The sequence below is a fragment of the Ovis aries genome, chromosome 5, assembly GCF_016772045.2.
Source record: "Ovis aries strain OAR_USU_Benz2616 breed Rambouillet chromosome 5, ARS-UI_Ramb_v3.0, whole genome shotgun sequence".
Classification (NCBI taxonomy): domain Eukaryota; kingdom Metazoa; phylum Chordata; class Mammalia; order Artiodactyla; family Bovidae; genus Ovis; species Ovis aries.
Window position 1 is genome coordinate 49,082,752 of NC_056058.1, and position 23,502 is coordinate 49,106,253.

Here is a 23,502-nt window from a genome sequence, read left to right on the forward strand (position 1 = left end):
GTGCCAGACCAGTTAGGAAGTGGACATGGGAGCACTGGGAGAAGACCTGCTCCCTGCACTTGAGTACCTTTATAGTCTGTTAATAGTTATGGCAGTTAGAAACCCTGAGGATAAATGAGCCATTTCTGAGGCAGTCCTGTTTTCTTATCTATTCCAGTGCTTCAGGTAAGCAGAAAGCACTGCTGGCCCACAAAGGGAAAGGCCATCGCTCTTAGCCCCAGGCTTTGTTCTAGACACTGACTGACCACTGTACACGTAGCCTCCCCTTTTCCTCTGGGGACTGCCCTCAGGCCTATCTCTGTCTCCGCTTGGTATTTCTCAGACCAGGGTTTGTGAATGATTGTACTGATAGGTGACAGCAGCAGATCAGAGTCAGAAAGATCTGGGTTGGGCTGGACCAGGTCAGAAAGGCTTCTCGGAGATGCACGGGACCCCAGGTCAGGGTGCTGTCCTGCAGGTGGCCTTAGTATGTACTGAGTACCAGACAGCCATTCTAGTCTCCTGAGGGTTGCGTTATTTGGCTCTGGTTTTAGATGCTGGAGGAAGAAGGGAGGAGTTTGCCTTCAAACAAACAGCAGATAAGATGCTTCTCAGAGGGTCTGAAAGATCTGTGTGTTGAGTGGAAGGGGAGAGCCTTTCACACAGTAACCCAACCTAGAGCGCGATCTTTGGCCTGACCCTGGGAGGAGCCTGCAAGTGGATCAGGCTGCTGTTCCTGGCGCTGACGTGGAGGACAGGGGCACTTCTCTGCCCTGGGGCAGGCGAGCAGTTCTCTGGCAGAGAGAGGAGGAGAGGAAGCTGTTCACGGGGTGCAGAGCCGGACCTGGGAGGGGGGCTGGCATCTCTGCTCAGGTGTCACAGGCTGGATGGGAACGTGGACGACTGGCAGGTGGTCTGGGAGGCCCTGTGCCACCCACTGTGGGCTCTCGCGCTGGGTCAGTGCCACAGAGTCCCGAGCGCCGGGTCTCAGCAGGTGGGGTGGGTTGTCGCTGCCGCGGTCCTGGCAGTCAGGATGCAGGTCAGCCTCTGGTCCTTGGGTTACACCTTGTGCTGTTGTCCTGTTTATCCCCTGCTAACCAGGCCCCTCTTCTGTCCCAGCTCCCTGTCCTGGACTCTCTCTGAACTTCCCAGAGTCACACCTCCCCAACCCTGAACTTGGGCTCTGATGCCATGTGGTTGGTTGAGGCTGAAGGAAAAGTGACAGGGAATGAGAAGGAGAGAGAATGAGTGTGTGTGCACGCGCGCCTAAGTTGGGGTGAGAGCAGGGCCTAGAATTGCTGGCAGCTCTCCTCCAGCAGTCTTCCGGCCTGCCGTGGGGCCGTGGGAGGTGGGGGCCTGACTCTGTTCAGCCACTCCCCTCCTCAGGGCTTCGGGCACACCCTCCCTCGGGCTGGACGTACCTGCTGCACAGTGAAGGACTAGGCGACCTTGCAGGCCCTTGGCTCCCAGAACAGCCTGTAACTGCCTCCTGGCCTCTGGTTTATTTCTGAGTCCAGGTGAGCCCCCCAACCCCTTCTCTCTACCAGTGTGTAGGCCACCTCTTTTGTCCTGGGAGGGGTCTCCCTGAGAGTCAGTCATTTTAATATGGTAGTAACACCAATGAGCATTTATTGAACAGTGACAACGTGCTGGGCACTGTGCTATAAGCGTTTTACATGTCTAATCTCTTCATTTTCCCTGCAACCCTGTAGGGTATAGATTACTGATGTCACTCTTATTTTACAGCACAGGAAGCTGAGGCTGAGAGAGGTTGTCACCTACTCAAGGTTACATGGCCAAGGAGTAGATAAGCCTATATTTAAATCCAATTTGATATGTCTTATTAAAAATCTCTGTTCTGAAATTCTAATTGTGGTCTCTCACTAAATTGGAGCAGAGTGTCTGGGAATTGAGACCTGGACTGGGGCAGCCATATCTGATAGGGAAGTTTCTTCCCTGCTTCTCTGAACTTCCCTATCTCTGGAATCTGATGAGAACCCACTGCCTACTTACCCCACCCCTACTCCTGTTGAACCTCGAGTTCCTAGGGAGAGACACTGGAACCTCTGGGGCTGCTTTAGGGGGACAGGGGTCTGTACTGGAGGGGCCAGGTCTGTGCTGGGGGCCCTGTCTGTGCTGGGGGGGGGCAGGTCTGTACTGGAGGGGCCAGGTCTGTGCTGGGGGGCAGGTCTGTGCTGGGGGGCTGGGTCTGTGCTGGGGGGCAGGTCTGTGCTGGGGGCCAGGTCTGTGCTGGGGGGCTGGGTCTGTGCTGGGAGGTGACTGGGTCTGTGCTGGGAGGTGACTGGGTCTGTATGGGGGCTCTGCTGCAGTGGTGGGAACAAAAAGATCTTGATGTTGGCACTTAAGGCAGTGAGTGAGAAAGGGGAGCCAGGAGGGGTGGTGAGGGACCTGAAGGCGGCCCCTGGCAGATCATGGGCTCCCTGGGGTTTGCAAGGCTAGACCGACTGTACCTGCTCCTCGGCGCCCTTTGTGCCAGACCAGGCTCAGGTGGGCTCCTGACTCCCTCCTGCCCAAACCCGAAGGAGCGGAAGAGAAGAGGCTGGCTTTGGTTGGGGAAATGCCAGCAGCTCCTGTCACTGGAGAGGGAGGAGTGCAAAAGGAACCCTGGAAGTGGAGCTACTGGGGACCTGGTGTGGTGGTGGGTTTTCTGGCTCATGGGGCTCAGCCTTAGGAATTGCACCAGCATGAGAACCCTCTGGTCTCCAGGCTCCTTGCAGGGGGAGTGGTGATCTGATCCAGCCGCTGCTTGCCAGGTTGGCCCAGCAGAAACCCTAGCATGTGCCTGGGGCTGAGTCAGCAAAACCTGAGGGAAGTCAGAATTGCATTGAAGGCAAATCTGATGGGTCAAACTCCAAGCCATAGGGGCCACCAGACCCGGCTGTGAAGGGAGCAACATCACTGGGACCACAGGTTAGGGGAACTGGGCCGAGGCTGGTCTGTAGGTAATCGTGACACTGGGGAAGACATCTGGGACTGAGGCCAGAGCACCAGGGAACCCAGATCAGTTGATGCCAGCTGCCCCCAGAGAAAGCCCCAGAGCCAGCACAGTGGCAGAGGCCAGAGGGGGTCTAAGCTGTGTTGAACCTGGATAGCCCTCCCTCCTGCCCACAGGACCCCAGCAGTGACATGGAGGAGCAGCAGCTTTGGGTGTGACTTTGGAACTGCGTGAGCCTGGATTTGAGAAAAACATAAAATGCAAAAGCAGAGTAAAAGCCCCTACCCCTCCACATTCTGACCTTTGTTTCTTAAATTCTTTCAGATATCTGTCTGTATGTCTGTGTGTGTATGTGTATCCTTTTCATTGTACAAACATAACAAGCGCACTGCTGTATACCTTGCTTCTATCCTTTGCTTAATTTATTGGCAGGATGGAAGAACCATCTCCGCCTTCTTAATGGCCATTTAGTATTCTACTCTGTGGGATGTATTAGCTTATGTAGTCAGTCTCCAGGTGACAGACATCAAGGTTGTTGCTAGCTTGGGGTTATTTTGATACAGCAGCAATCACAATGTACACACATTTTTGAACAATGAGACAATTGTTTCTATAGAAAAACCCTAGATACAGATTTTCTGGGTCAAAATTCTATGCAGCACCCTACCGCCCCCCATATTCTCTTTCAAAGGGCTTCTATTAATTCACACTCCTGCAGACTGTGTTTGAGAGTTACAAATGATAGAAACAGAGCTGTTGTGAGGATTAAATGAGACGATGTGTAAAGCTTGCAGCCAGTGCCTGCCACATCTGGCTGCAGGGCGGGCCTCACCACAAGCTGTTAGACTTTGTCCAGGCAGGCACTGGGCCGTGTTTGGTGGCAACAGTGATCTGCCAGCTGCCAAGCAGATGCCACCTTCACTCCCTCATCCAGGAAGCTGCCTGCCGCGTGCAGCGGTGACCGCGGGCGGGGCGGCCGGGCCAGGTGGGCGTGGCTCCCCTTCCCGGAGCAGGCAGTCTGGAGGGAGGGGGACTCGACCGGCTCCTCAGATGCGCTAGCGCCCGAGCAGCACCGGCCACCGCGGCTCGCGGTCGCCTCTGACTGGGTCTCTCTCTCCCCGCCCCTCCCCTGCCCCCCAGCTTACGTGGTGGAGCGGGAAAGGAAGACTGAAGACGCCGGGTGTCAGGCGGCCCTGGCCGCGTGCTGGGCTGCTCTCTGCTGCTGCTGCCTCCTGGAAAGCCTGGACTGAGCAGCGGGGCCCCAGGTGCCCCCGCAGGCCCGCTACCTTCTGTTACTGGAATAAAGAACTAGTGCTGCACAGTTGACAGTTTTTCTTTCATTAAAAATTACCTCATCTACAGACTTCACATTTTAGCATCTGTGATGGGTGTGAAATGGTATCTCGCTATTTTACCTTCCCTGCTTACTAGTGACTTTGAACATAAATATATTTTTGACTTGTCTTTACAAATCTTGTGAATTGCTTGTTAAAGTCTTAGCCCATTTTTTCTACTGGTTTGCCTTCTGTTACTGATTAGTAGGGAAACTTAAAAAATTCCACACACTATTGTCACTTTTATAGGCTTGGAAATACCTTCTGTCTGTCTCTTAACCTTTTTATCGTGTATTTTCTAGTATGAAAGTTTCTAAATTATGTTTATTGATCTTTCCCTCATGCTTTGTGTTTTAATCTTTGATGCAAAGATAAGTCTATATTTTCTTCTAAAAGTCTTTAGTCCACCTAAATTGGTTTTTGATCACGGTGTAGGATAGGGTTCTGGTTTTCTTTTTCTATTTCGATAGTTTCAACACCATTTACTGATTAGGTCACCCTTTCCCCATGATTTCCCCTTGATTTAAAATGAGATTTGTCATATACCAAATTCCCACATACAAATGGGCTAGAACGGGGAGTCTGGTGTGATAAGCATCTTCCTTGACCCCCCCGGACATGTGTACACACATACCCCTTTTTCTTTAGAACTTTCTTGGATATTCTTGGCCTTTTTACTTGTTTAATCAGGATTTTAGGATCATCCTAAAACGACACACTGTCATGGAAAACTACCATGCTTGACTTTGATTTAGAATAACTGGGGGAGAGTTGACATATTTAGAGTGCTGTCTTCCTATCAGGAACATGATTTCTCTCAATTTTTGAACTGTTCATTTATGGCTGTGCTAGGCCTCCGTTGCTGCGCGCGGGCTTTCTCTAGTTGAGGCGGGTGGGGGCTGCTCTCTAGTCGCTGTGCGAAGGCTCCTAACTGCAGTAGCCGCTCCCACTCCCGCTCCCGCTCCGGGTGCAGAGCACAGGGGCCCCCAGGCTTCAGCAGCTGTGGTGCTCCAGCCTAGCTGCCCCGCAGCATGCATAATCCTTCCGGACCAGGGATTGCAGATTCTTGATGGCTCAGACGGTAAAGCGTCTGCCTGCAATGTGGGAGACCTGGGTTCGATCCCTGGGTCAGAAGATCCCCTGGAGAAGGAAATGGCAACCCACTCCAGTATTCTTGCCTGGAGAATCCCATGGACTGAGGAGCCTGGTAGGCTACAGGCATGGGGTCACAAAGAGTCGGACACGCCTGAGCAACTTCACTCTTCACTCATCCCCCATACCACCGCCCCTCTTAATCTTTTTTTCTAGTCATCTTTTATGTCCTTAGATAAAATTATGTAATTTTCTTCACACAACTTTCCTGTACCCTTTGCTGGTTTTAAAATTGGATGTCTTCTCAGGTGCATTGCAGTTTTAATGCTATTATATATGGACTCCTTTTTAAAAAAAAATACTACTTTTTTGGTGAAAATAATTTCTTCACTCTACTGGGGTCACAGACTGGATTTTCAATCCAGTTTCGTCACATCACCACCTTGGGGGCACTTTAAATAGGGAGGTGCAGTTCTTCAGTCTGCCCCAAGTATACTCCAGGGTTGGAAACAAAGGAAAGGAACCGTATTTGCTCAGGAGGAGGAAAATCATGTTGGGCTCTGAATGTGTTGGGTTAGATTGAGGTGTTAAGGTGCTTATCAGACATTCAAGTAGAGATGTCAGATAAGCAGTTGTAAATACACCTGGAGCTTGGAGATGTTGGGCTGGAGATGAAATGTGAGAGGCACTGGCATATTGGTAGCAATTAGAACTGTGAGAATGAATGAGATCACATCAGGTAGAAATATGGAGGGGAAAAAAAGAGAAGGTGGCAATGTAGGGCTGAGCGTTAAGGAAAATTGACTTGTACCTGTAGATGATGAACCTGCAAAAGAATCAAAGATGGAAAACCAAGAGAATGGGATGCCCTGAAAGCAGAGAGAATTTGTATTAGGGGAACCATCAGTAGCATCAAATATTCCTGGGAAGTCAGGTACGAACTAAAAAAATGTGCACTGGATTTGGCCACACTATTGCCACTGAGGGTGGGTGGACTTCCCTCCAGCTTCTGTTCTGTGAAGGACACCAACAGAGGAGGAAACAAGATTGCTAGGACCGAAAATACAGGTCCAAAGGAAGGCAAGTATGCATGCATGCGTGTGTGTGTGTGAGAGAGGCGAGCTCGTAGTGCAGAGAACTAGCTGGGCCATGAAAGATCAAAGCCTCTGCTAAACTGAAGAGAACCATACAAAAAGAGAAGTTCCAGAGGGGTCAGACACCAAGTAAGGGAGTCAGTTAATGCCACGCAGGTTTTGAGCCTCTAGACAGAGGAGACCCTGCTCTCCAAATGGACTCTGCTGGAGGGTCCAGCACGCAGACTGTCAAGCATGTGACTGCCCGTGCTGGGGAGGTCCTTCTGAACAGCAGCATGTATAGATCATAACCACCATTTCAGTCTGATAGGGTTCAGGTTTTTCTAGTATAAATGGTTTTATAAGAAACTCCCCATGTAACTGCAGTGTGAAATAGATACTGTGGAACTGCAGTTGAGGCAAGGAGGAGCCGTCCCCTGCCTCTTGTCTGGGAGCCCGGGGATCTGAGGAATACATCTGAGAACCTTGGTTGTTCTGGATTTTCCAGCACATTTGGCCAAGGGAGATTTGGGCTGAATGGTTTCTCTGCCCTAGAATGTCCTTCCGAGATACTGCCTTGTAAGCAGAATTAATCAGTGTGTAACTGCTGGTGGATTTTCTGAAGATCTGGGTGTCATATTCCATTGTCTGGAGGTAACAGGTTATATTCACTTACCTATTGAAGGACAATTGGGTTATTGCCACTTTTAGGTGATTATAAATTTATGTACAGGTTTTTGTGTGAACATAAGTTCTCATTTCTCTAAGAAGTATGATTTCTGGCTTAAATGATTGTGTGTATTAACTTTAAGAAGCAGACTGTGTTTCAGAGAGGCTATGCCATTATGCATCCCCGTCAGCAATGACTGAGGGTTCCAGTTGCCCTGTGTCCTTGTCAGCACTATTGTCAGTGATTTTAATTTTAGCCACTCTGATAGGTGTGTAGTTTTAGTTTGCATTTTTAAAATGGCTAATGATGTTGTCATGTATGTATTTGTTCTTCTCAAATCCTATTTGGTGACATGTCTGTTGACTTCTCACTGTAGAGTTTTGAGAGTGTTTCTACATTTTAGATACAAGGTCTGTACTGGATGTTATTTCCATATGTTTTCTCCCAGTCTGTATCTTGTCTTTTCATCTCAACAGTGTCTTCCATAGAGCAAAAGTCTAAATTTTTATTAAATCCAAAGTATCATGCTTTTGCTGTTAGATTTGAGAACTCTTTGCGTAACTCCGGGTCATGAAGAATCTATTTCTTCTAAAAATTTTATAGTTTTACATTTAGGTCTATGAGCCATTTGGGGTTAATGTTTACATAAAACGTGGGGCTTAAAATGGCTGAAGTTTTTGGGGTTTTGTGTGCCAGCTGTTTCAACATTTGTTTGGAAAGACTGTCCTTTCTGCATGGAGTTGCTTCTGCATATTGTCAGACGCCAGCTGGCGTGTGCCTGTGGCGCTGCTGCCGCCCTTCATGCCCCTCCTGTCGTCTGTGTCACTCCCTTCTCCTGAACTGTGACTGTCGGGACTCCTGTAGCTTTATATTAACCGTAAAATAAGGTAGCATTAAGTCCTCCAACTTTATTCTTTTTCCATATTTTTTGTTATTCTAGTTCTCTTGACTTTCCATATATTTTAGAATCAGTTTATCTATAAAAAATGGTTGGGATTACGATTAGAATTGCATTAAGTCTATAGATTATGAGGCTTGGCGGGTATTTAATGGCATGACTTGTTCCCTCTTGCACTTCCCTTGTGGCTCAGCTGGTAACGAATCCGCCTGCAATGTGGGAGACCTTGGGTTCAATCCCTGGGTTTGGAAGATCCCTGGAGAAGGGAAAGGCTACCCACTCTAGTATTCTGGCCTGGAGAATTCCATGCACTCTATAGTCCATGGGGTTGCAAAGAGTTGGACACGACTGAGCGACTTTCACTTCACTTGCTCCCTCTTATATGCCATAACCTCTAATGAAGCCAGGCAGCCTGCTCCCTCATTTGCTCTGTTGTGATAATTCTAGCTTATGATTTATTGTATTGGTATCTTTTGAAGCTTCGTGGTAGAGGTGTGTCTACATCAAATTGGGTAGGAACAGTCATGAAAAGATGACCAGTATGTTGAGGGGCTTGTGGGCCAAGTCCTGCTCTGAGGCAGGTCAGCCACCATCATTCACAACCTTGATCTCTGCCTCCTTCCAGAGTAGGTTGTGAGCAAGACCTGCCAGTCATTAAAGGAATCTCCCTGCCTTGGGGTCTTTAAACCACAGCCACAAGGTCATAGAACTGTCCTATACTGGGCATGATCTGAATTTTTTCTAGAGTCTCCTTAATTTCTTCTGCCTGGCATAGCAGCCTCACTCGTATTTATTTCTTAAAAACCCACATTAGAAACATATTCATGACGCATCACAATATAATGAATCGCATCCTCCTGTCTGCTGTAGTAACATCAGCCATGGCGTCAGGGCTTCTCATACACTTCCCTTTGACCTTCCCTAGGTCACACCATGGTTCCTCTAATCTGAGGCAACGGCATACACAGACTTGGAGCAGAATAGCCGGTGCTGAGGGCTCGCCGTGTACATTCTCAGCCTGCGTATTCCTCCCATCACTGTTCTTCAGTCCCCTCCCTAGTCTCTTGGCTGAATTCAGGATTCAAGAACACCGAGTGTCCTGTCTCTTGGTCTCCGGGTATACAAGGCCACTCACTGATAGGTGATTGGCCGTCACCCTGGCCAATCATTTGAGTTTCCCTTTTGATCACCTATTTTCTCATCAGCGGAAGCAGTAGCTCTTGATTATCTTCTCAGATTTTTAGAAAAAATAAAAAAAGACTTATCTAGGTTTTTCATTTTATAAGCTTGGATAGAGCACCCGTCCCCTAAGCTGTTCAGCCCTTGCGTCAGCCTGGGGCATTTCGGTAGATGTGGGCCCGGGGTGCTCACTGTGGCCCAGTTGTCAAGACGAAGCTTGGTGCACACCGCCAGGCAGCACACGTGGTTGTAGAGGCTGCATTGGAACTCCTGGCACCTCAGGTCTTCAGCTCTGTGAACATAAACAGTTAGCTTTTCAAATCGTGAAAGATAATGTCTGAAAGCTCAGTGGTAAGGAATCCACCTGCCGACACGGGTTCGATCCCTGGGTCATGAAGCTCTCCTGGAGAAGGAAATGGCAGCCCACTCCAGTGTTCTTGTCTGGGGAATCCCACGGACAGGGAGCCTGGGGGTGCCGCAGTCCCCGGAGTCACAAAGAGCCGGACATGACTGAGCACGAATATGATCTCAACCCACGGTGAAACCTGGCTGTAAATTGAGATTTCTTTTCTGACCCATCTTAATGATATCCACCTTTGTCCACTTTACATTTTCACATGTCCTCTTAAGGCAGCAGCTTCCCCTGCTGTCTTTACTTCCTACAGAGGATTCAGGAGCTCCAAGATGCCAAGTGACTTAACCCGAAGTCACCCAGCTACAGCAGAACAGAGCCAGGGCCTCTCAGCTCTGTGGGCCCTGGTCTTCCTCTTCTGTCGGTACAGGGAAGAAAGGAAGCCCTTGTTTTTTTTGTGTTGTGTAAGTGCAGTGAGTTCCTGTCTCCCCACATATAGACAGTGAGCACTGCAGGATCTCCACCGCGTGCACCCAGACTGGCAGCTTCCAGCCCTGCGTCGAGTCCCAGCGGAGGAAGAGGGACAGCACTCGTGCGTTCGCGCTCACGTGCCCTGTTCAGGCTCCTTAGCAACCTCCTTGCCTTCTGCAGCATCTCCATCTCGGAGGTGGGAGGATGTCCTTTCACTTGAATATTTTATGACTGTGGACAGAAGTCTTTTTTTAACGTGTACATCCTTTGTTGACTGTTCTTTTGTATTATGTCCTCCTGTGGCCCTTAGTGGGTGCATGGTCTTAGTGGCAGCCACAGACGCACCATATCCAGGCAGATGCTCACCTGTGTATGTATGAGGGTCTCCTTACTCCCTGTATCTCGAGAAATGGGATGTTTCTAAATAGCTCACTCTCTATTCTCTTGAGGGGCCTCAACAGCTAAAGCTGTTTGTATTCAGCCTTCCCCTTGCTTCTCCCTGGGTTGTCTCTTCCTTCCCTTTTCTGAGCAGCTGTGCTTCACGTGGACAGCCAGCTCCTCTGCTTTTGTCATCCCGTGATTCAGTGCCGCAAGTGCAGATCCCAGCCTGAATGTGGACTAGTGGGAGGAGCCCCTCCCTGCACACAGACTGAGAACCCAGACTTCGGTGATCTTTCTGTAGGGTATCGTCACACTGTGGTTCCCCCATTATGAGTCCTCCCTGCTTCACTCTGTGCCAGGCCCCAGGCCATACATTTTACTTTGTTTTTGTCACAAAACGTAGGCTCTTAGGCACTATGCCCCTTCCCCACTTCGCCAGCCAGAGGCTGGGGCATGGGAAGCTGACTGTCACTTGTGCAGTGCCCTGCAGAGAGCCCACGTACGCAGCTGTTGCCCTCAGAGAATAAAGTAACTCAAGTGGTGGGGGCCCAAGGAAAGTCTGAAGTCGATTTCTTCAGGGGAACAGTCCAAGTACACCTCTCCCGCATGCCCCCAAGAAGTGCCTTGTTCTGGGCCGAATGGCTGTCAGGAGGGACCCTGGCACTCACTCATCTCCCGGCTGACTGCTGCTGGGCCAGGGCCATTCTGCTCTGACTCTTTTGGACACTGTGGCAGAGGGTGAGGGCTAGATCTTGCTCGCACACAAACCTTGGATTTCAAGGGAGAATGGGGCAGTGGAGGAGAGGCCTTCCGCCTCTCCACAGTCTGTTTTTCAGGGCACTTGCAGGCAGCCTGGCGTCTGATCTGAAGTGAGCCTAACCTTGATGTGCAGACAGCACTGGGCCAGGAGCACCGGGTGACAGGCCAGGACCCACCATCAACTCACTGTGCAGCCTTAGCTACCACCTCCCTTCTGAGCTCAGGATCCTTTTCTTACCAAAAAATGACTGCCACGTGATCTCCAAGGCAGTTTCATTTGCAATTCTGGCATCTGGGATGTTCTCAACTGCCCCCGTATCCACAACCACCTCTGTCCCAGTGGCCCCAGCAGGTCTAGCCCAAGGAGAGGGTCACAGGAGGTGGTGGCAGTCCAGTCTTACTTGCCAGACTGGTGTGAGATGTCCACATGTAGTTAACCTTTTTGTAGTTCATGAGAAAACTTTGCCATCAAGTCTGCTATTCATAGGACTGACTGTGCTGGACAGGGCGAAAGTGCAGGCTGGCCTGTGACTGAGCCCTTCTCTGGGTGCTCGGGCTGAGGCAGGCTGGGGTCGCCTAGACCCCCGGAAGGCTCGGCCGTGATGGCTGCTGGGTTTTGTCTAGCAGCTCCTCCTCGGAGGATGGTGGTGGCTGCACTTCTGGAGATCTCGGGACAGGGACCCACACAGCAGACTCCCACCCTTTCCAGACCAATCCACACCACCACTTGGCACTCTGACAGTGATCCTGGGCTGACTGACTGCTCAGTGGGGCGGCAGGCAGCAGGCATGTGAGTGGACGGATGAACTGGTGGGCCAGCTCCCAGACTGCTGTGCCTTGGAGTAGGTGTCTTGGGACACTGAAGCAAGGAGAGGGACAGGGTCGTGGAAGACATGGCTGAAGTTGCAGGAGTAGCAGGGCAGGCGTGAAGCCGGGAGCACCAAGGTTGTGATGGTGCACCAGCCCCACAGCCCTCCTGCTGTGGAGGAAGAAGCTGCACCTCACCTCTCCCGCTCTTAACCTCCAGACTCCAGTGAAAACCACACTCCCTTGACTGCCTCTATGCTCCTGGCCGCCCTTCATCCCCTACGCAGCCCTCCCCCAGCGTATTTACCTGGTGCTCATGGCCTTCAGAGCAGGTGGCAGAGGGGTACTGCCTTTAGGACAGCTTCCGTCCTGAGTGCAGCCCCCTTGTGCTGAGTAAAAAATGGTCCCGCCGTACGTGCACATCCAAGGAAAGCGCAAGTGCATCCTCAGCCAGCAGTGTGTTCTCTCTGGCTGCTCGGAAGGCGCAGGAGCTGTCCTGGGGCCGTCTTGAGATTGTACTTATTCCTCAGATGCATTACGATTTTTCCCTCTTCCTCCCTCTTGGTCTGAGCAGTAGGAGGGCTGTTTGGCATCCTCTGATACCTCGCGGAAGGCTGGCCTTCTTATGTTGTTTTGGATGCTGGTTTAGAAGATGGGGTGAAGACAGCTGAGCACTGACCACAGGCCTCCTGCCTCTGGCAGAGCTGTCACCTCCGCCGGGGGCACTCCTGGGGCGGCGCTGGGCTGTGGTGGTCTCAGCAGTAAAGGAGCAGCATGGGGTGCCCACCACTGGTCTGAGCCTGCACAAGAGGCCAAGGTACAGCTTCCTTCGTTTCTGGAGCAAGAAGGCCCAGAACTGTCTGTGAGGCCCCAGTCTGTTGTATCTGCTTCTCCTTACTAGCTTCCTGGGCTGGGACTGCAGACAGATGCAGGAACAAGAACTAATGGCCTGCTAAGGCTCAATTACCACTTCAAAGCCCTTGATTAATCATTTAAAATGTCTGAGCTGAGCAAGTCAAGGTTTCAGATTCCAGGATGGGGCTGACTAAGAACTGGAGCCTTTGGCTGAGTCTCCACTCACATTCCTGCCCGGGTCCCTGTGTGGCCTGGAGCCCTACTTGCCCAATGCGTGCCCGGAACCAGGGTTCTGAGTAGCCCATGTGAATACCTGCCCCCTGGGTGTACACTATGGTAGTCCTAGAATTTGGGACCGCTGGCTGGTGTGGCTGGTGGCCCTGGAGAAGACCCCAGGACTTGGCGAGCAGGCACCTGGGCCCAGGGGGCTGCATGCCTCCAAGCATCTTGCATCTGTCTTCTCTGCTTCCAGCTGAGGCAAGACAGTGGATGAGGATCCTCTGCCAGAGTCTGCTCAGCTCCCCTGGGCCTTTGACCTAGGCTGGGCCTCCAAGTCACACACATGCTCACTCACCCTTCCCTCTACATCCCCCAAGCCCGATACCACCACTACTCACGCTGTCTTTACACCTGCATTCATGTGGCAACTCTCAGTACCTGCCCCTCTGCAGGCCACACCCCTGGAATGGGGCTGAGGACACTGAAGGTTGGTACCAAAGGGCTGTGTCAGGGCAAGGCAGACAAGCTGGTGAAAGAACCCCTAGACCTGCTCTCCAACTCACCCACAGTTTTCTGGAAATTGAGAGTCTGTTCAGTCCCTTCCTGGGACCAGGGCACAGGCTGAATAAGGTGGCCTTGACTCCTGACACACTACGCAGCAAATGGGATGGTAAGCCTTTTGGGTGCTCTGCGTGTGGGCCCATCTCTGAAGGCCTGCCTGCATCAGCAGGAGCTGGCACCCAGGCTGGCCACAAGGGGGCACTGGACCCCTAAGTAGGAGCGCTGTGTGAGCAGCCCCTGCACATGCCAGACCCAGTGCCCCTCACTGGGCACTGACTGCTCCCACTGCACTTTTGATCCCTCTCCATTGTTCCTTCCTTTAAAAGAAAAAAAATTTTTTTTAATTCTGGAATAATTGTAGATTTACAGATGAGTCAGAAATAGTACAGTTGCTGTATACTCTTGGTCCAGCCTCCCTTAATGTTTAACATCTTACATAACCATGCCCCCATGCTCAGCTTGCCAGTATAGGCCAGTTGCCAGTAAGGCTCATGTGGCCTGGGTGTGGAAACACCTGTGTTAGAATCCTCTACGTCCCAGCTCCTGCTGGGGAACCAGTACGGCCAGCGAAGCTGTGGTGTATATACAGTGCCCTGACTTAAGGTACCCAGGGAGGCTGTCCCGGCCCAGGACTCGGGCAGCACAGCTGCATCCTGACTGCTGAGCTAGGGCAATATGGCAGCTCTCAAGGGGAAGCGGGGTTCACCACTGCAGGGCAGGGATGGGGACAGGTGGCAGAGTAGAGGATGTGAGGAGCACATCCGAGGTGGGGTGGGCAGACCAGACCGGCAGCTCAGCGCAGCAGGCCCCTCTGGAGGTGCAGTACCTCAGACTGCGCAGGTAGGAAGGGCACCTAGGAAGATGCAGTTATAAAAAACGGAGTTCCTGGGCCCCACAGTGAGTGCTGTGAGGTGTTCCTCAGAGCCTTCTCCTGTGCCCATCATCCCTGCTTTGGCGATGGGAAGAAAAGCAAGGAAATCACTTCACTCATACCTCCAGACCTACTTTACCACACAGACTCCACCACCACCACCCCCATCTTCTCTACAGTCTGTGGGGATAGGTTCTGTCCTCAGCTAATGCGAAGGAAAAAGTCATAATAAGGGCTTTGGAAGACTCAGTGCTCCAGGAAATAACTGACCGGGTTTCTAAGGTAGGTACAGCACTAACTACCCCCATCAAGGCTGACACAGCCCTCGGGCTTGAAGTTCTGTTTTTTGGGGTTTTTTTTTTAGCCAGACTGACTATTTCTAACCTCTGTAACCACTGTCTGGGGGTAATCAGCTCAGAGTCTCTACTGCACCAGGCTGTGGAGGACGTCATGTGAAATAAGCCCTGTCTAGGACGGATGTGGACTAGAGGAGGAAGGTGACAGAGGAAGCAAGACGGAGACATCTTTGTCTTCCTGATGAAGCTACCTGTGGGTCAGTGGTTCTGACAGGAGGAAGGGCTGGGAGTGGGGAAGCTGGGAGCAGACAGGTGTCCGGTGGGGCTGTGAAGGCCCTTAGCACGGACTGAGTAGTGAGCACCTCCATAAAGGCAGCTTGAGAGAGACTGCAGGGCCCAGCACACAGGAGCCCAGCCATGGACTAGGTCTCTGGCCTGGGTCCAGCAGGCTGCCTTTGCAGGGGAGGGAGCCTTTCTATCCTCGGGGCAGCAGAGCCAGTCCACTGACAAGGAGAATGCAACCAGAGATTAGGCAAGGGAAGCAACAGCCAACTGCATTTTGGGTTTCCCTGTCCAGCACTACCCATGCAGGATCAGGGGAGGCTGGGAACCTGGGTCGGTCATCGGGGCAGAAATGGCAGGTCGCGCTGCCTGGGGCTTTCCTGCTCTGGTGACCCCAGAGTTGGGTGGGCGCTGCCTGGTGAGAGAGGACTGTCCTGGAGCCCATTCACTCCCGGGCTCCTCCTGGTCCCTTTGCTATCTTAGCTGGGGCCTGGGCTCACATTCCTGCTCTGGCTGTTTCTGTGCTTGCACAAGAGACCTGACCTTCGTGAGCCTCGAGTTCCTTACCTGTGAGATGGGAACATCCAGCACACAGTTACTGTTAAGACTAAACCAGGTCATGGCCTTATCAGGTGGTCATCTTTTTGACTAGGCTCCCCTGGTGGTGGGTCTTGACTCCCAGACCCTGAACAGCTTTTCCTATGTTGCTGAATGGGGCCAAATGAGATTAGACCTGTGCCGTGCGAGAGGAGAAAGGGCTATCTCTGTGGAGGGCAGCTGATACAACAGAACTTGAACAAGCTCACACTACCCAGCGTGTTTTAGCTACTATACCAGGCTCGAGAGAGGAGCTGCCAAGCGAGGAGGTATAAAAAGATACGCAAAAACAGAACTGAAAGACGACTGCCCAAGGATTGGTTTAACTTAGAAGATTCACGTATTCATGAACTTGCAAAAAAAAATAAGATCCTTACTGCTTTATAACCTGAGTTTGATGATGGTAGCTGTTTTGAGATTTTCTTAAAAGTGTCTGCAGATCCTCTGAGGCCACAGTCAACCATCAGATATTCTAACAGGAAGTGAGGCTGATGTCAGCCACAAGTCAGTTGATGAGTAAAGGGCGGCTGGGGGTCCTTCTTGATCTAGGGATTGTTCAGCACTCATCTCTCCTAATAGAGCACTTAGCCCTGACAGGGTTCCAAGTTCCTACTCCATTCAGAGGAAACACAAGAGTACCAAGCTCCAGCCGTACCCTCCCACTTACCCAGGTTTTCATCCTACCTTCCACTGCTTTGTGCAAAAGTTTAGAGGCTGGAGCACATTCTGCATTGGTCAGGTATGAAAAAAAAACAAGATTCTTGATTAATCTTTTAAAGCCTAAAGCCCCTTTAGATTATAGTTACCCTCTTGCTCTTGGGAGATGGCTTAGGTATATCTGAGGAAGCCCCCCCAACCCCCCGCCCCCAGTTCCCCTGTAAGATTTGGAAGAGGGTGCTCCCTGGTTTATAAACCAGTAGTGTTGGCCAGCTCTGGCCAGAGCACAACAGACACTCCTTACTTAACTCAGGCTGGCCTGGTGTGAGGCCACTGTGGAGGTTCCCCTGGGCTCACCCTCCTGCGGGGATGACTGTCCTTAGCAGGAGGGGGGATAGTCCTAAGCAACCGTTTATGCGTTCATCACTGAGACTGCCTCAGCGGCTCTGGCTGCTGCGCGGAGCTCTCCCTTGGTCTGGGTGGTGCTGGCCCTGTAGGGCCTGGGGTTTACTATTAAGTTACTGTTAGAGTTCACTCTCACCCTGTCCCCTTCCCCCTGCAGTGTACGTGGTGGAAGACCAAAGAAGGGATGACCTGGGCACATCTACCTGCCTCACAGCCTGCTGGACGGCCCTGTGTTGCTGCTGTCTCTGGGACATGCTCACCTGACCAGCCCAGCTCTCCTGTCCTGCCAGCTCTGCCGCCACCGCGCACAGCTGTGCCTGCCCCGCCTCTTCTGATTGCTGAAATCAACGACTAGCTCTGCACAGACATTTCTACCTTCAACACAGTGGGATTCTAGATTAGCAGGGGTTGCTGCTGTTTAATTCAGTGACTTGATCTTTTTAATGTTCAAATCCATTCTTATTGGCCTTTCACAAATGTGCTAAATGACTTTTCTCTTTATTTTTTTGGCCAAAGGCTTAGTTATAAAATATATATTTATAATTTTAGAATTATATTCAGGTTTGATGTAATTTACCACTGAATTATTTCTCTGCTCACATCCTGTATGTTTCAATAAATTTGTCTAAGCCTCAACTGTCTCAGTTATTCCAGATAGAATCTAAGCCCTGGATTTCTCAGCCACTGACCAGTATACAAGGAAGCTGATTTACCTGTTCATCCTGGCAGCTCCTAGGAAGGCAGGGTCCAAGGCCAGGTGTCCTTCAGTTGGGTCATGGGGCCCTCGCCAAGCGAGCATTCTCTCCCCAGGCCCACTGAGAGACACGGCCTCACCAAGTAGCCACACTGGCTTTTTCCCTGAGCCTAAAGCAGGGTGTCCTGGTAACCATGGCTGCCCCCAGGGCCGGACAGACCTGAGTCTTTCTTTTCCTGCTATGCCCTCCCAGAACCTGCCCCCTCTGTTGCCACACAAGGAGAGAGGAGAGCTGTCACAGTATTAAATACAAACTAGCCAGTCAGGCCATCCATCTCAGCTTTGGCCGCAGGGTGGCGCTGGGCCGCCATAGCAGCGAGTTTCATTTTCCTTCAGCGGCCGGTCCAGAGGCACAGCTGACAGCTCTCCCTGCCTAACTGCGGCTGCCCACTTTTCCTCTACAGTTGCTGATGAATATTTAACCATTAGCTCTCTTGCTTTAAAAACGAAAATATTTAACTACCATCTCTCTCTTTAAAAGCAAAAAGCCATGATTTTGTATCATCACCTGATTTCTGTGGAGTAAACGGTAGGTACCCCCATGGCTGATTTCAAGCTACCAATGTGGTATCTTGAACATGGAGTCGGGAAGAGAAGGGCAGGCTCACACTACTAAGTTGTATTTCCACCATCCAGACACAACAGACTGTCAACCTCAAAAACATAGATAATGGTCAAATTCAGTAAAGTAATTCAGAAAGGATAAGTTCTTAATAATTATTAACCTTACTTTTAATATAATAGTAAATTTACAAATGTAATTTTTAATAATGGCTATTGTTTAACTGACTCAATGGACCTGCATTTGAGCAAACTCCAGGAGACAGTGGAGAACGGAGGTGCCTGGCGTGCTGCAGTCCATGGGGGCTGCAGAGAGTCAGGCACTGGGACTCCAGGCAGACTGCCACTGAGGTACCACTGTTGTGATCATGCATTCAGCCATGCCTGCTCTCCTTTTCCCTCATCTGCATACTACTGATAATGGAGGCTCAGAAGTTGAGGGGTTTACCTAGAGGAACAGAAATGAAAAGAAGAGGGCAAGGCTTCGATGCAGAAGGAGCAGGGCCACAGCCCTGAAGAGGCAACAGGGAGGACTGAGGTGGAGACACCCTTTGCCTCTCTGGTCCTCTGTTCTCATCCATCAGCTCAAGAAAAGCAGACTCTGTAGAGTGGGACAGATGTCTTTTATTGGTCTGACCGGCGTGACCAGCAGTAGGCCCCGGAAGAACTCCCCTGTCTGTCCTGGCTCCCATCTTCCCTTCCCTGGAGTTCATGATTCAACCACAGGGGAGAAGGGTAGCAGGCAGAGCCAGAATAAAACATACAAGGATGAGAGTGAAAGGGGCTCCAGGCCATGCATAAAACATAAGGTTACTAGACCATCCAGATAAAGTGTCCCTCAGGCAGAGCAGTTTCCCTACACAGGCCCCTCACCAGGAATGGCAGGGCTCAGAAGGAAGAGGTTCCTGAGAGGCTGCCTACTGTGCCCTTCGCGCCATTAGCATCTCCCGGATATTGTCCTCGGCTTCCTTCACACTCCGCTCCAGATAGGATTTTTTCTGCTGCAATATGAGAAGGAAACAAGGGTTAGGATCAGGGTGAATGTGCCAAGCTGACAGATGCTGCTTTTATGCCCATGGGTTATGGCTTCTCTGCGACTAGTGACTTCCAGGAGCCTACTGTCTATTGAGAGCCAGGTGTACACGCCTGCCCCAGAGCATTCCCCAACCCCGACGCCTGGGCACCAGGGAGGGTGTCGCTTGGTTCCGGAAGCAGAAGTGCTCTGTGGAAAGCAACAGCACTCTTCCCCCAGAAGGAAGCAGACTCTAAAAACAGGCGGCACAGTACATGAAGTTACACCAGACAGACAAAGGCCAGGAAATTCCAGGACAAAGCTCCGGCCCCACAACAGACTGTCTCTCAAGGTTTTCCAAAGCCCAGGCCAGGCGCCTGTAGCTTTCGCTGCTTCGAGCGGACAGCGTGCCCTCCGCTCTGTCCAGCGCGACGGGAGACAGGCTGCCTCGCGGACTGAGAAGCTGTATCACACGGCTCACCGAGGCAGATGAGTCAGGATGAAATCTGCTTTTCTAATGAAACCACTGCCTGCCAGGAATCCAGGACAATGACACACTGAGTAAAACAGACCTTCTGGAAGTGTACCTCCTACCCCATCTGGGTCCTAAATTAAAAATCTCGACTTAGACAAAGAACTTCACTTTCAGGAGCCACATCTGGACCAGGATTACGAAAGACTGGTCAAAGGAAATTATGTCTGTGTGTTATTTGCCCTGTGGTCACCCCAGAAGTGTGGCTTTACCACTGGCCCCTGCCCTGAGGACACACTGTGGCTCCGCCCACTGAACAGACATGACACGAAGCCTCCTTTTTGGGGGATGCCAGGGCGCATGGGACGGAGCCACACTAGAGTCAGAGGTGCAGAGCCCTGGCCCAGAGGCAGCCAGTGCCCTTCCCTCACCCCAGCAGCTGAGGGTTTTGACTGCTGAAGTGCCCAGATGACCCGGGAAAGCCAGAGGAGGGCAGCGGCAGAGGGCAGGTAAGCAGCCTGGTCTCAGGCCTTGCTTGGGACCTGATCCCCAACCTCTGAAGCAGAAAAACAGAAATGAGGGTTTCTACTGCCCAGAGCCTTCACCATGAAACCTCTCTGGCGCCCCTTCTCCATACCCCTGCCTCCAACTTCTCCCACTCTGTCCAGACATTTATTAAATGATACACTGGGAAGTACAGTTTCCTTTAGGTGCCGTGTGCTGAGGCAGCCACAATTTTAAGTATAGTTGATTCACAGTGCTGTGCCAATTTCCACTGCATGGCAAAATAACTCAGTACACACATGCACGTTCTCTTTCGTATCCCTCCACCATGCCCCTCACAGGCCATGGAGCACAGTTCCCGGCTCTACACAGCAGGGCCCACCATTCATCCACCCTGTGCAACGCTCTGCATCTGCTAGTCCCACAAATCTTTATCACAGTTCTTATGTGAACTTCTGGTTCCTGTTTGTTTCCGAACTTCAAATTTCTTGAAGGCCAGGAAGAGCCCTGTCTCTTTACCCATCTCCCATCCCTTCAACTTGCACTCAATTCCTTACAAAAGAACAAGAGCGCCACAAAAACTCCTAGTGACCATGGTTGAGTCTATGGCCCCAAGTGTGTTACTGCCAATAAAATTGTGTGCACCGCTAAACCTGGTACAGTCCTATCTACCACTGTGATATCAGAGTGGGAACTTAAACTTCCTCTGATAAACAATCGTTAGATTTACTTGTGAGTAAAAAAGGCAAATACTAGTAACTCCTGACACACTGCTGAAGAATGTACATGTACCAGCTGTTGCACGGCAGCTAGAGAGTGAGTGTCATGCGCCATCCGGGCACCTTTTGGGTCCCAGCCCAGTAAGGAATCCAAGGAAGAGGAGAGGGGAGCAAGGGGGGTTCTAGCCCTGCAGTTCAGCCAGAGTTCAGGACCCACGTCTGCTGCATTTCATGTCCACCCACTTGCTGCCCCAACGAGCAAAACCATCAAACTGAACATCAGCAAGAGCCTTTCTCCCTACAGCCCTGGCCTCTGGCCAGTTGAATCCAGGTTGTAACTCTCAACTTTAAAATTCTTTATTCTGTCACATCTCTTCCTTCCATCTTCCACTTCCAATTTCATTACTTTTTCATGATTTTTACTACTGCATATCCTAAAGTCTTCAAGTTTCAAAATAATGTAAAATGAACTTGTCTATCCTTAAATCTTCAGTTTAAACAGACTTACTGTACAGTAAAGAATTTTTTTTTCATCCCAACAGATGGGGCAACTCTAGCATAGTCCTGCCTTCCAACTGTATTTCAGTTGTCTCATCCTCAAACATACGTAAGCCCAGCAGACCCTCACAGTCAAACCTGTACCAGAGCACATGACATGGGTTGAATCGTGTCTCACCAAGAGACATGAGGCAGTCCTGACCCCTGGTATGTGTCAATGTGACCTTATTCGGAAACAGGGTCTTTGCAGATGTAACCACGTTAAGATGTGGGCACACTAGGTTAGGGCAGGCTCTATATCCAATGACTCCTGTCCTTGTAAGAAGGGCACACAAAGACTAAGGGACACATGGGGGCGACACCGTGCAGAGTGGGGGATGCACCTCCAAGAGGAAGAAGGCCGAGGGTGGCCCAAAGCCACCGTCAGCCAGACAGCAGGAAGGAAGGAGTCTTCCCCAAAGCCTTCACACGGAGCACGCCCCACAATACCTTGATTCTGGACTTTTACCTTCTAGAATTGCAAAAAAAAAAAACAATTTCTGTTGTTTTAAACCACCCAGTTTCTGGTAACTTGTTATGCGGCCCTAGGATACCACCATAGCACCTGAAATGAAGGGAGCTCCCAGAGACAGAGTGTACCCCAAGGCTCTTTTGGGCCATACCTTTCACCACACCGCATCACAGAGGCTTTAAGGAGCCCTGAAAGTGAGAATGCTGGGGTTGTATTTATCTCAGAAATAATTGTTGTAGAATTGACCCAAATACAAATGAGACCATCAGAGAGAATGGAGAAAATTAAGGAACCAATGATTAAGTTAAACCTTCTCTTCCTTGAATCTCCACAGTTTAAAACCATTAGTCAAACCAGAAACTGTGGACCTGGCTCTTCCTCATTCCTGTAAATAACTCCATTCTCGCAACTCAAGGCAAAAACTTCAGTGTCATCCTTGAATTTTCTTTCACACCTGACATCCAATCAAACAACAAATCCTGCTAGCACTATCTCAAAATATCTCCAGACTCTGACCTTAATCAAGAGCTTCCTAAGTGGTCTCCTTTCTTCTATCCTTGACCACCCCCTTCAGTTTCTTCACAGTGACCTTTCATTTTTAAAACCTCCCAATGGCTTCCCGTCTCTCTCAAGAGGCAAAAGCCTTTCAAAAAGCCACGTATAGTCCTGCTCTGACTCTCTGGCCTCCCCTCCCACGTCTCCCTCTCTCACTTCGGCTCCAGCCCACTGGCCTCCAAGCTGTGCCACAGATCCACCAGCCGGGCCCCTGCCTGTCCTTTGCCTTTGGTTCTCTCTGTGTAGGGTCCTTCTTCCCCAGATATCCACATTACTTGTTCCTTCAGGTCTTTCTCACATGTCACCTATGGGAAAGGCTTTCGTGACCACGTGTAGCTCCATACTCTATCCTCCTCACTCTGTGATTTTCCTCCTTAGCACCTGTCCACCTGAAGGCGTGTATGTGTCTGTCTGTCTTCCCTATGAGAAGAAATGGTCCTTGATGGCAAGACTCTGCTCATGACACAGTCCCAGTGTCTAGAAGAATGGCTGGTTTGTAACAGCAACTCAGTAGCTGACTAAGGACATGTATCACGGGAAACGAGGCCTTTCTGATTTCCCTGTGTGCACACTCTGTTTTAGTTTCCCTCCCAATCTGAATGAATGAGGAATACCCACCAGAGGAAGCAAAGGCAGAAAATGGCCATTCTCTTTCAAGGTGGTTTTCAGTTTCTGGCATTGCCCTCTAACCTCTGCCTCAAGAAATGCACAGGTTTAAAACTCAGACCTCACTGATGCTGACACGGACATCAAAACCTCGCTCCCGTGAACAGGCCCTATGTACGGGTCAAAGCCCTTATGCTTTAACTGGTTAACTTGTGAAACCATAAAACAAACCATCCCCATTTCCTGCATCCTGGAGTCAGAAATCCTTGAGAAAGGGCTCCACGTGATGTCTGTCAGGGCTGCTGTGCACGACAAGGGCGTAATGACTGCTGTGGAAACTCTAGGAGGCATTCTGAACCCCCACCTTCCATCCCGAGTCCTGGGAAGGCATTTGCTGGCCTCAGTGCAGCACCCTTCTGCCTTCCTGAGCACTCCCTGAGAACCCTTTCCGTAGGAAATGCTCTAGTGGCATCAAACCACAGGGCTCTGGGCGCAGCAACATTCTTGTGGGCCTTGTCCTGACGCAAAATTCTGAGCTTTCCTGTGGGGCTCAGCACAGCCAGGGAAATGACATTGTTGGCCTTCTTGCTCATCAGCGTGAAGTTCTTTCCGGAGT

At 50.7% G+C, this 23,502-nt stretch overlaps 2 protein-coding genes across 2 annotated transcripts in view; one reads left to right on the plus strand and one right to left on the minus strand.

Moving 5' to 3' along the window:
• CYSTM1 (cysteine rich transmembrane module containing 1) overlaps nucleotides 1-17,330 on the plus strand; it is a 69,865-nt gene extending 52,535 nt beyond the window's left edge. The window contains exon 3 of the mRNA XM_042250959.1: nucleotides 16,852-17,330. Coding sequence (XP_042106893.1) covers nucleotides 16,852-16,958 — 107 coding nt within the window. The 3' untranslated portion in view covers nucleotides 16,959-17,330. The remainder of the gene's footprint in view (nucleotides 1-16,851) is intronic.
• A 1,283-nt stretch (nucleotides 17,331-18,613) lies between these two features.
• Nucleotides 18,614-23,502, minus strand: part of PFDN1 (prefoldin subunit 1) — a 71,733-nt gene continuing 66,844 nt past the window's right edge. The window contains exon 4 of the mRNA XM_004008862.5: nucleotides 18,614-19,010. Coding sequence (XP_004008911.1) covers nucleotides 18,927-19,010 — 84 coding nt within the window. The 3' untranslated portion in view covers nucleotides 18,614-18,926. The remainder of the gene's footprint in view (nucleotides 19,011-23,502) is intronic.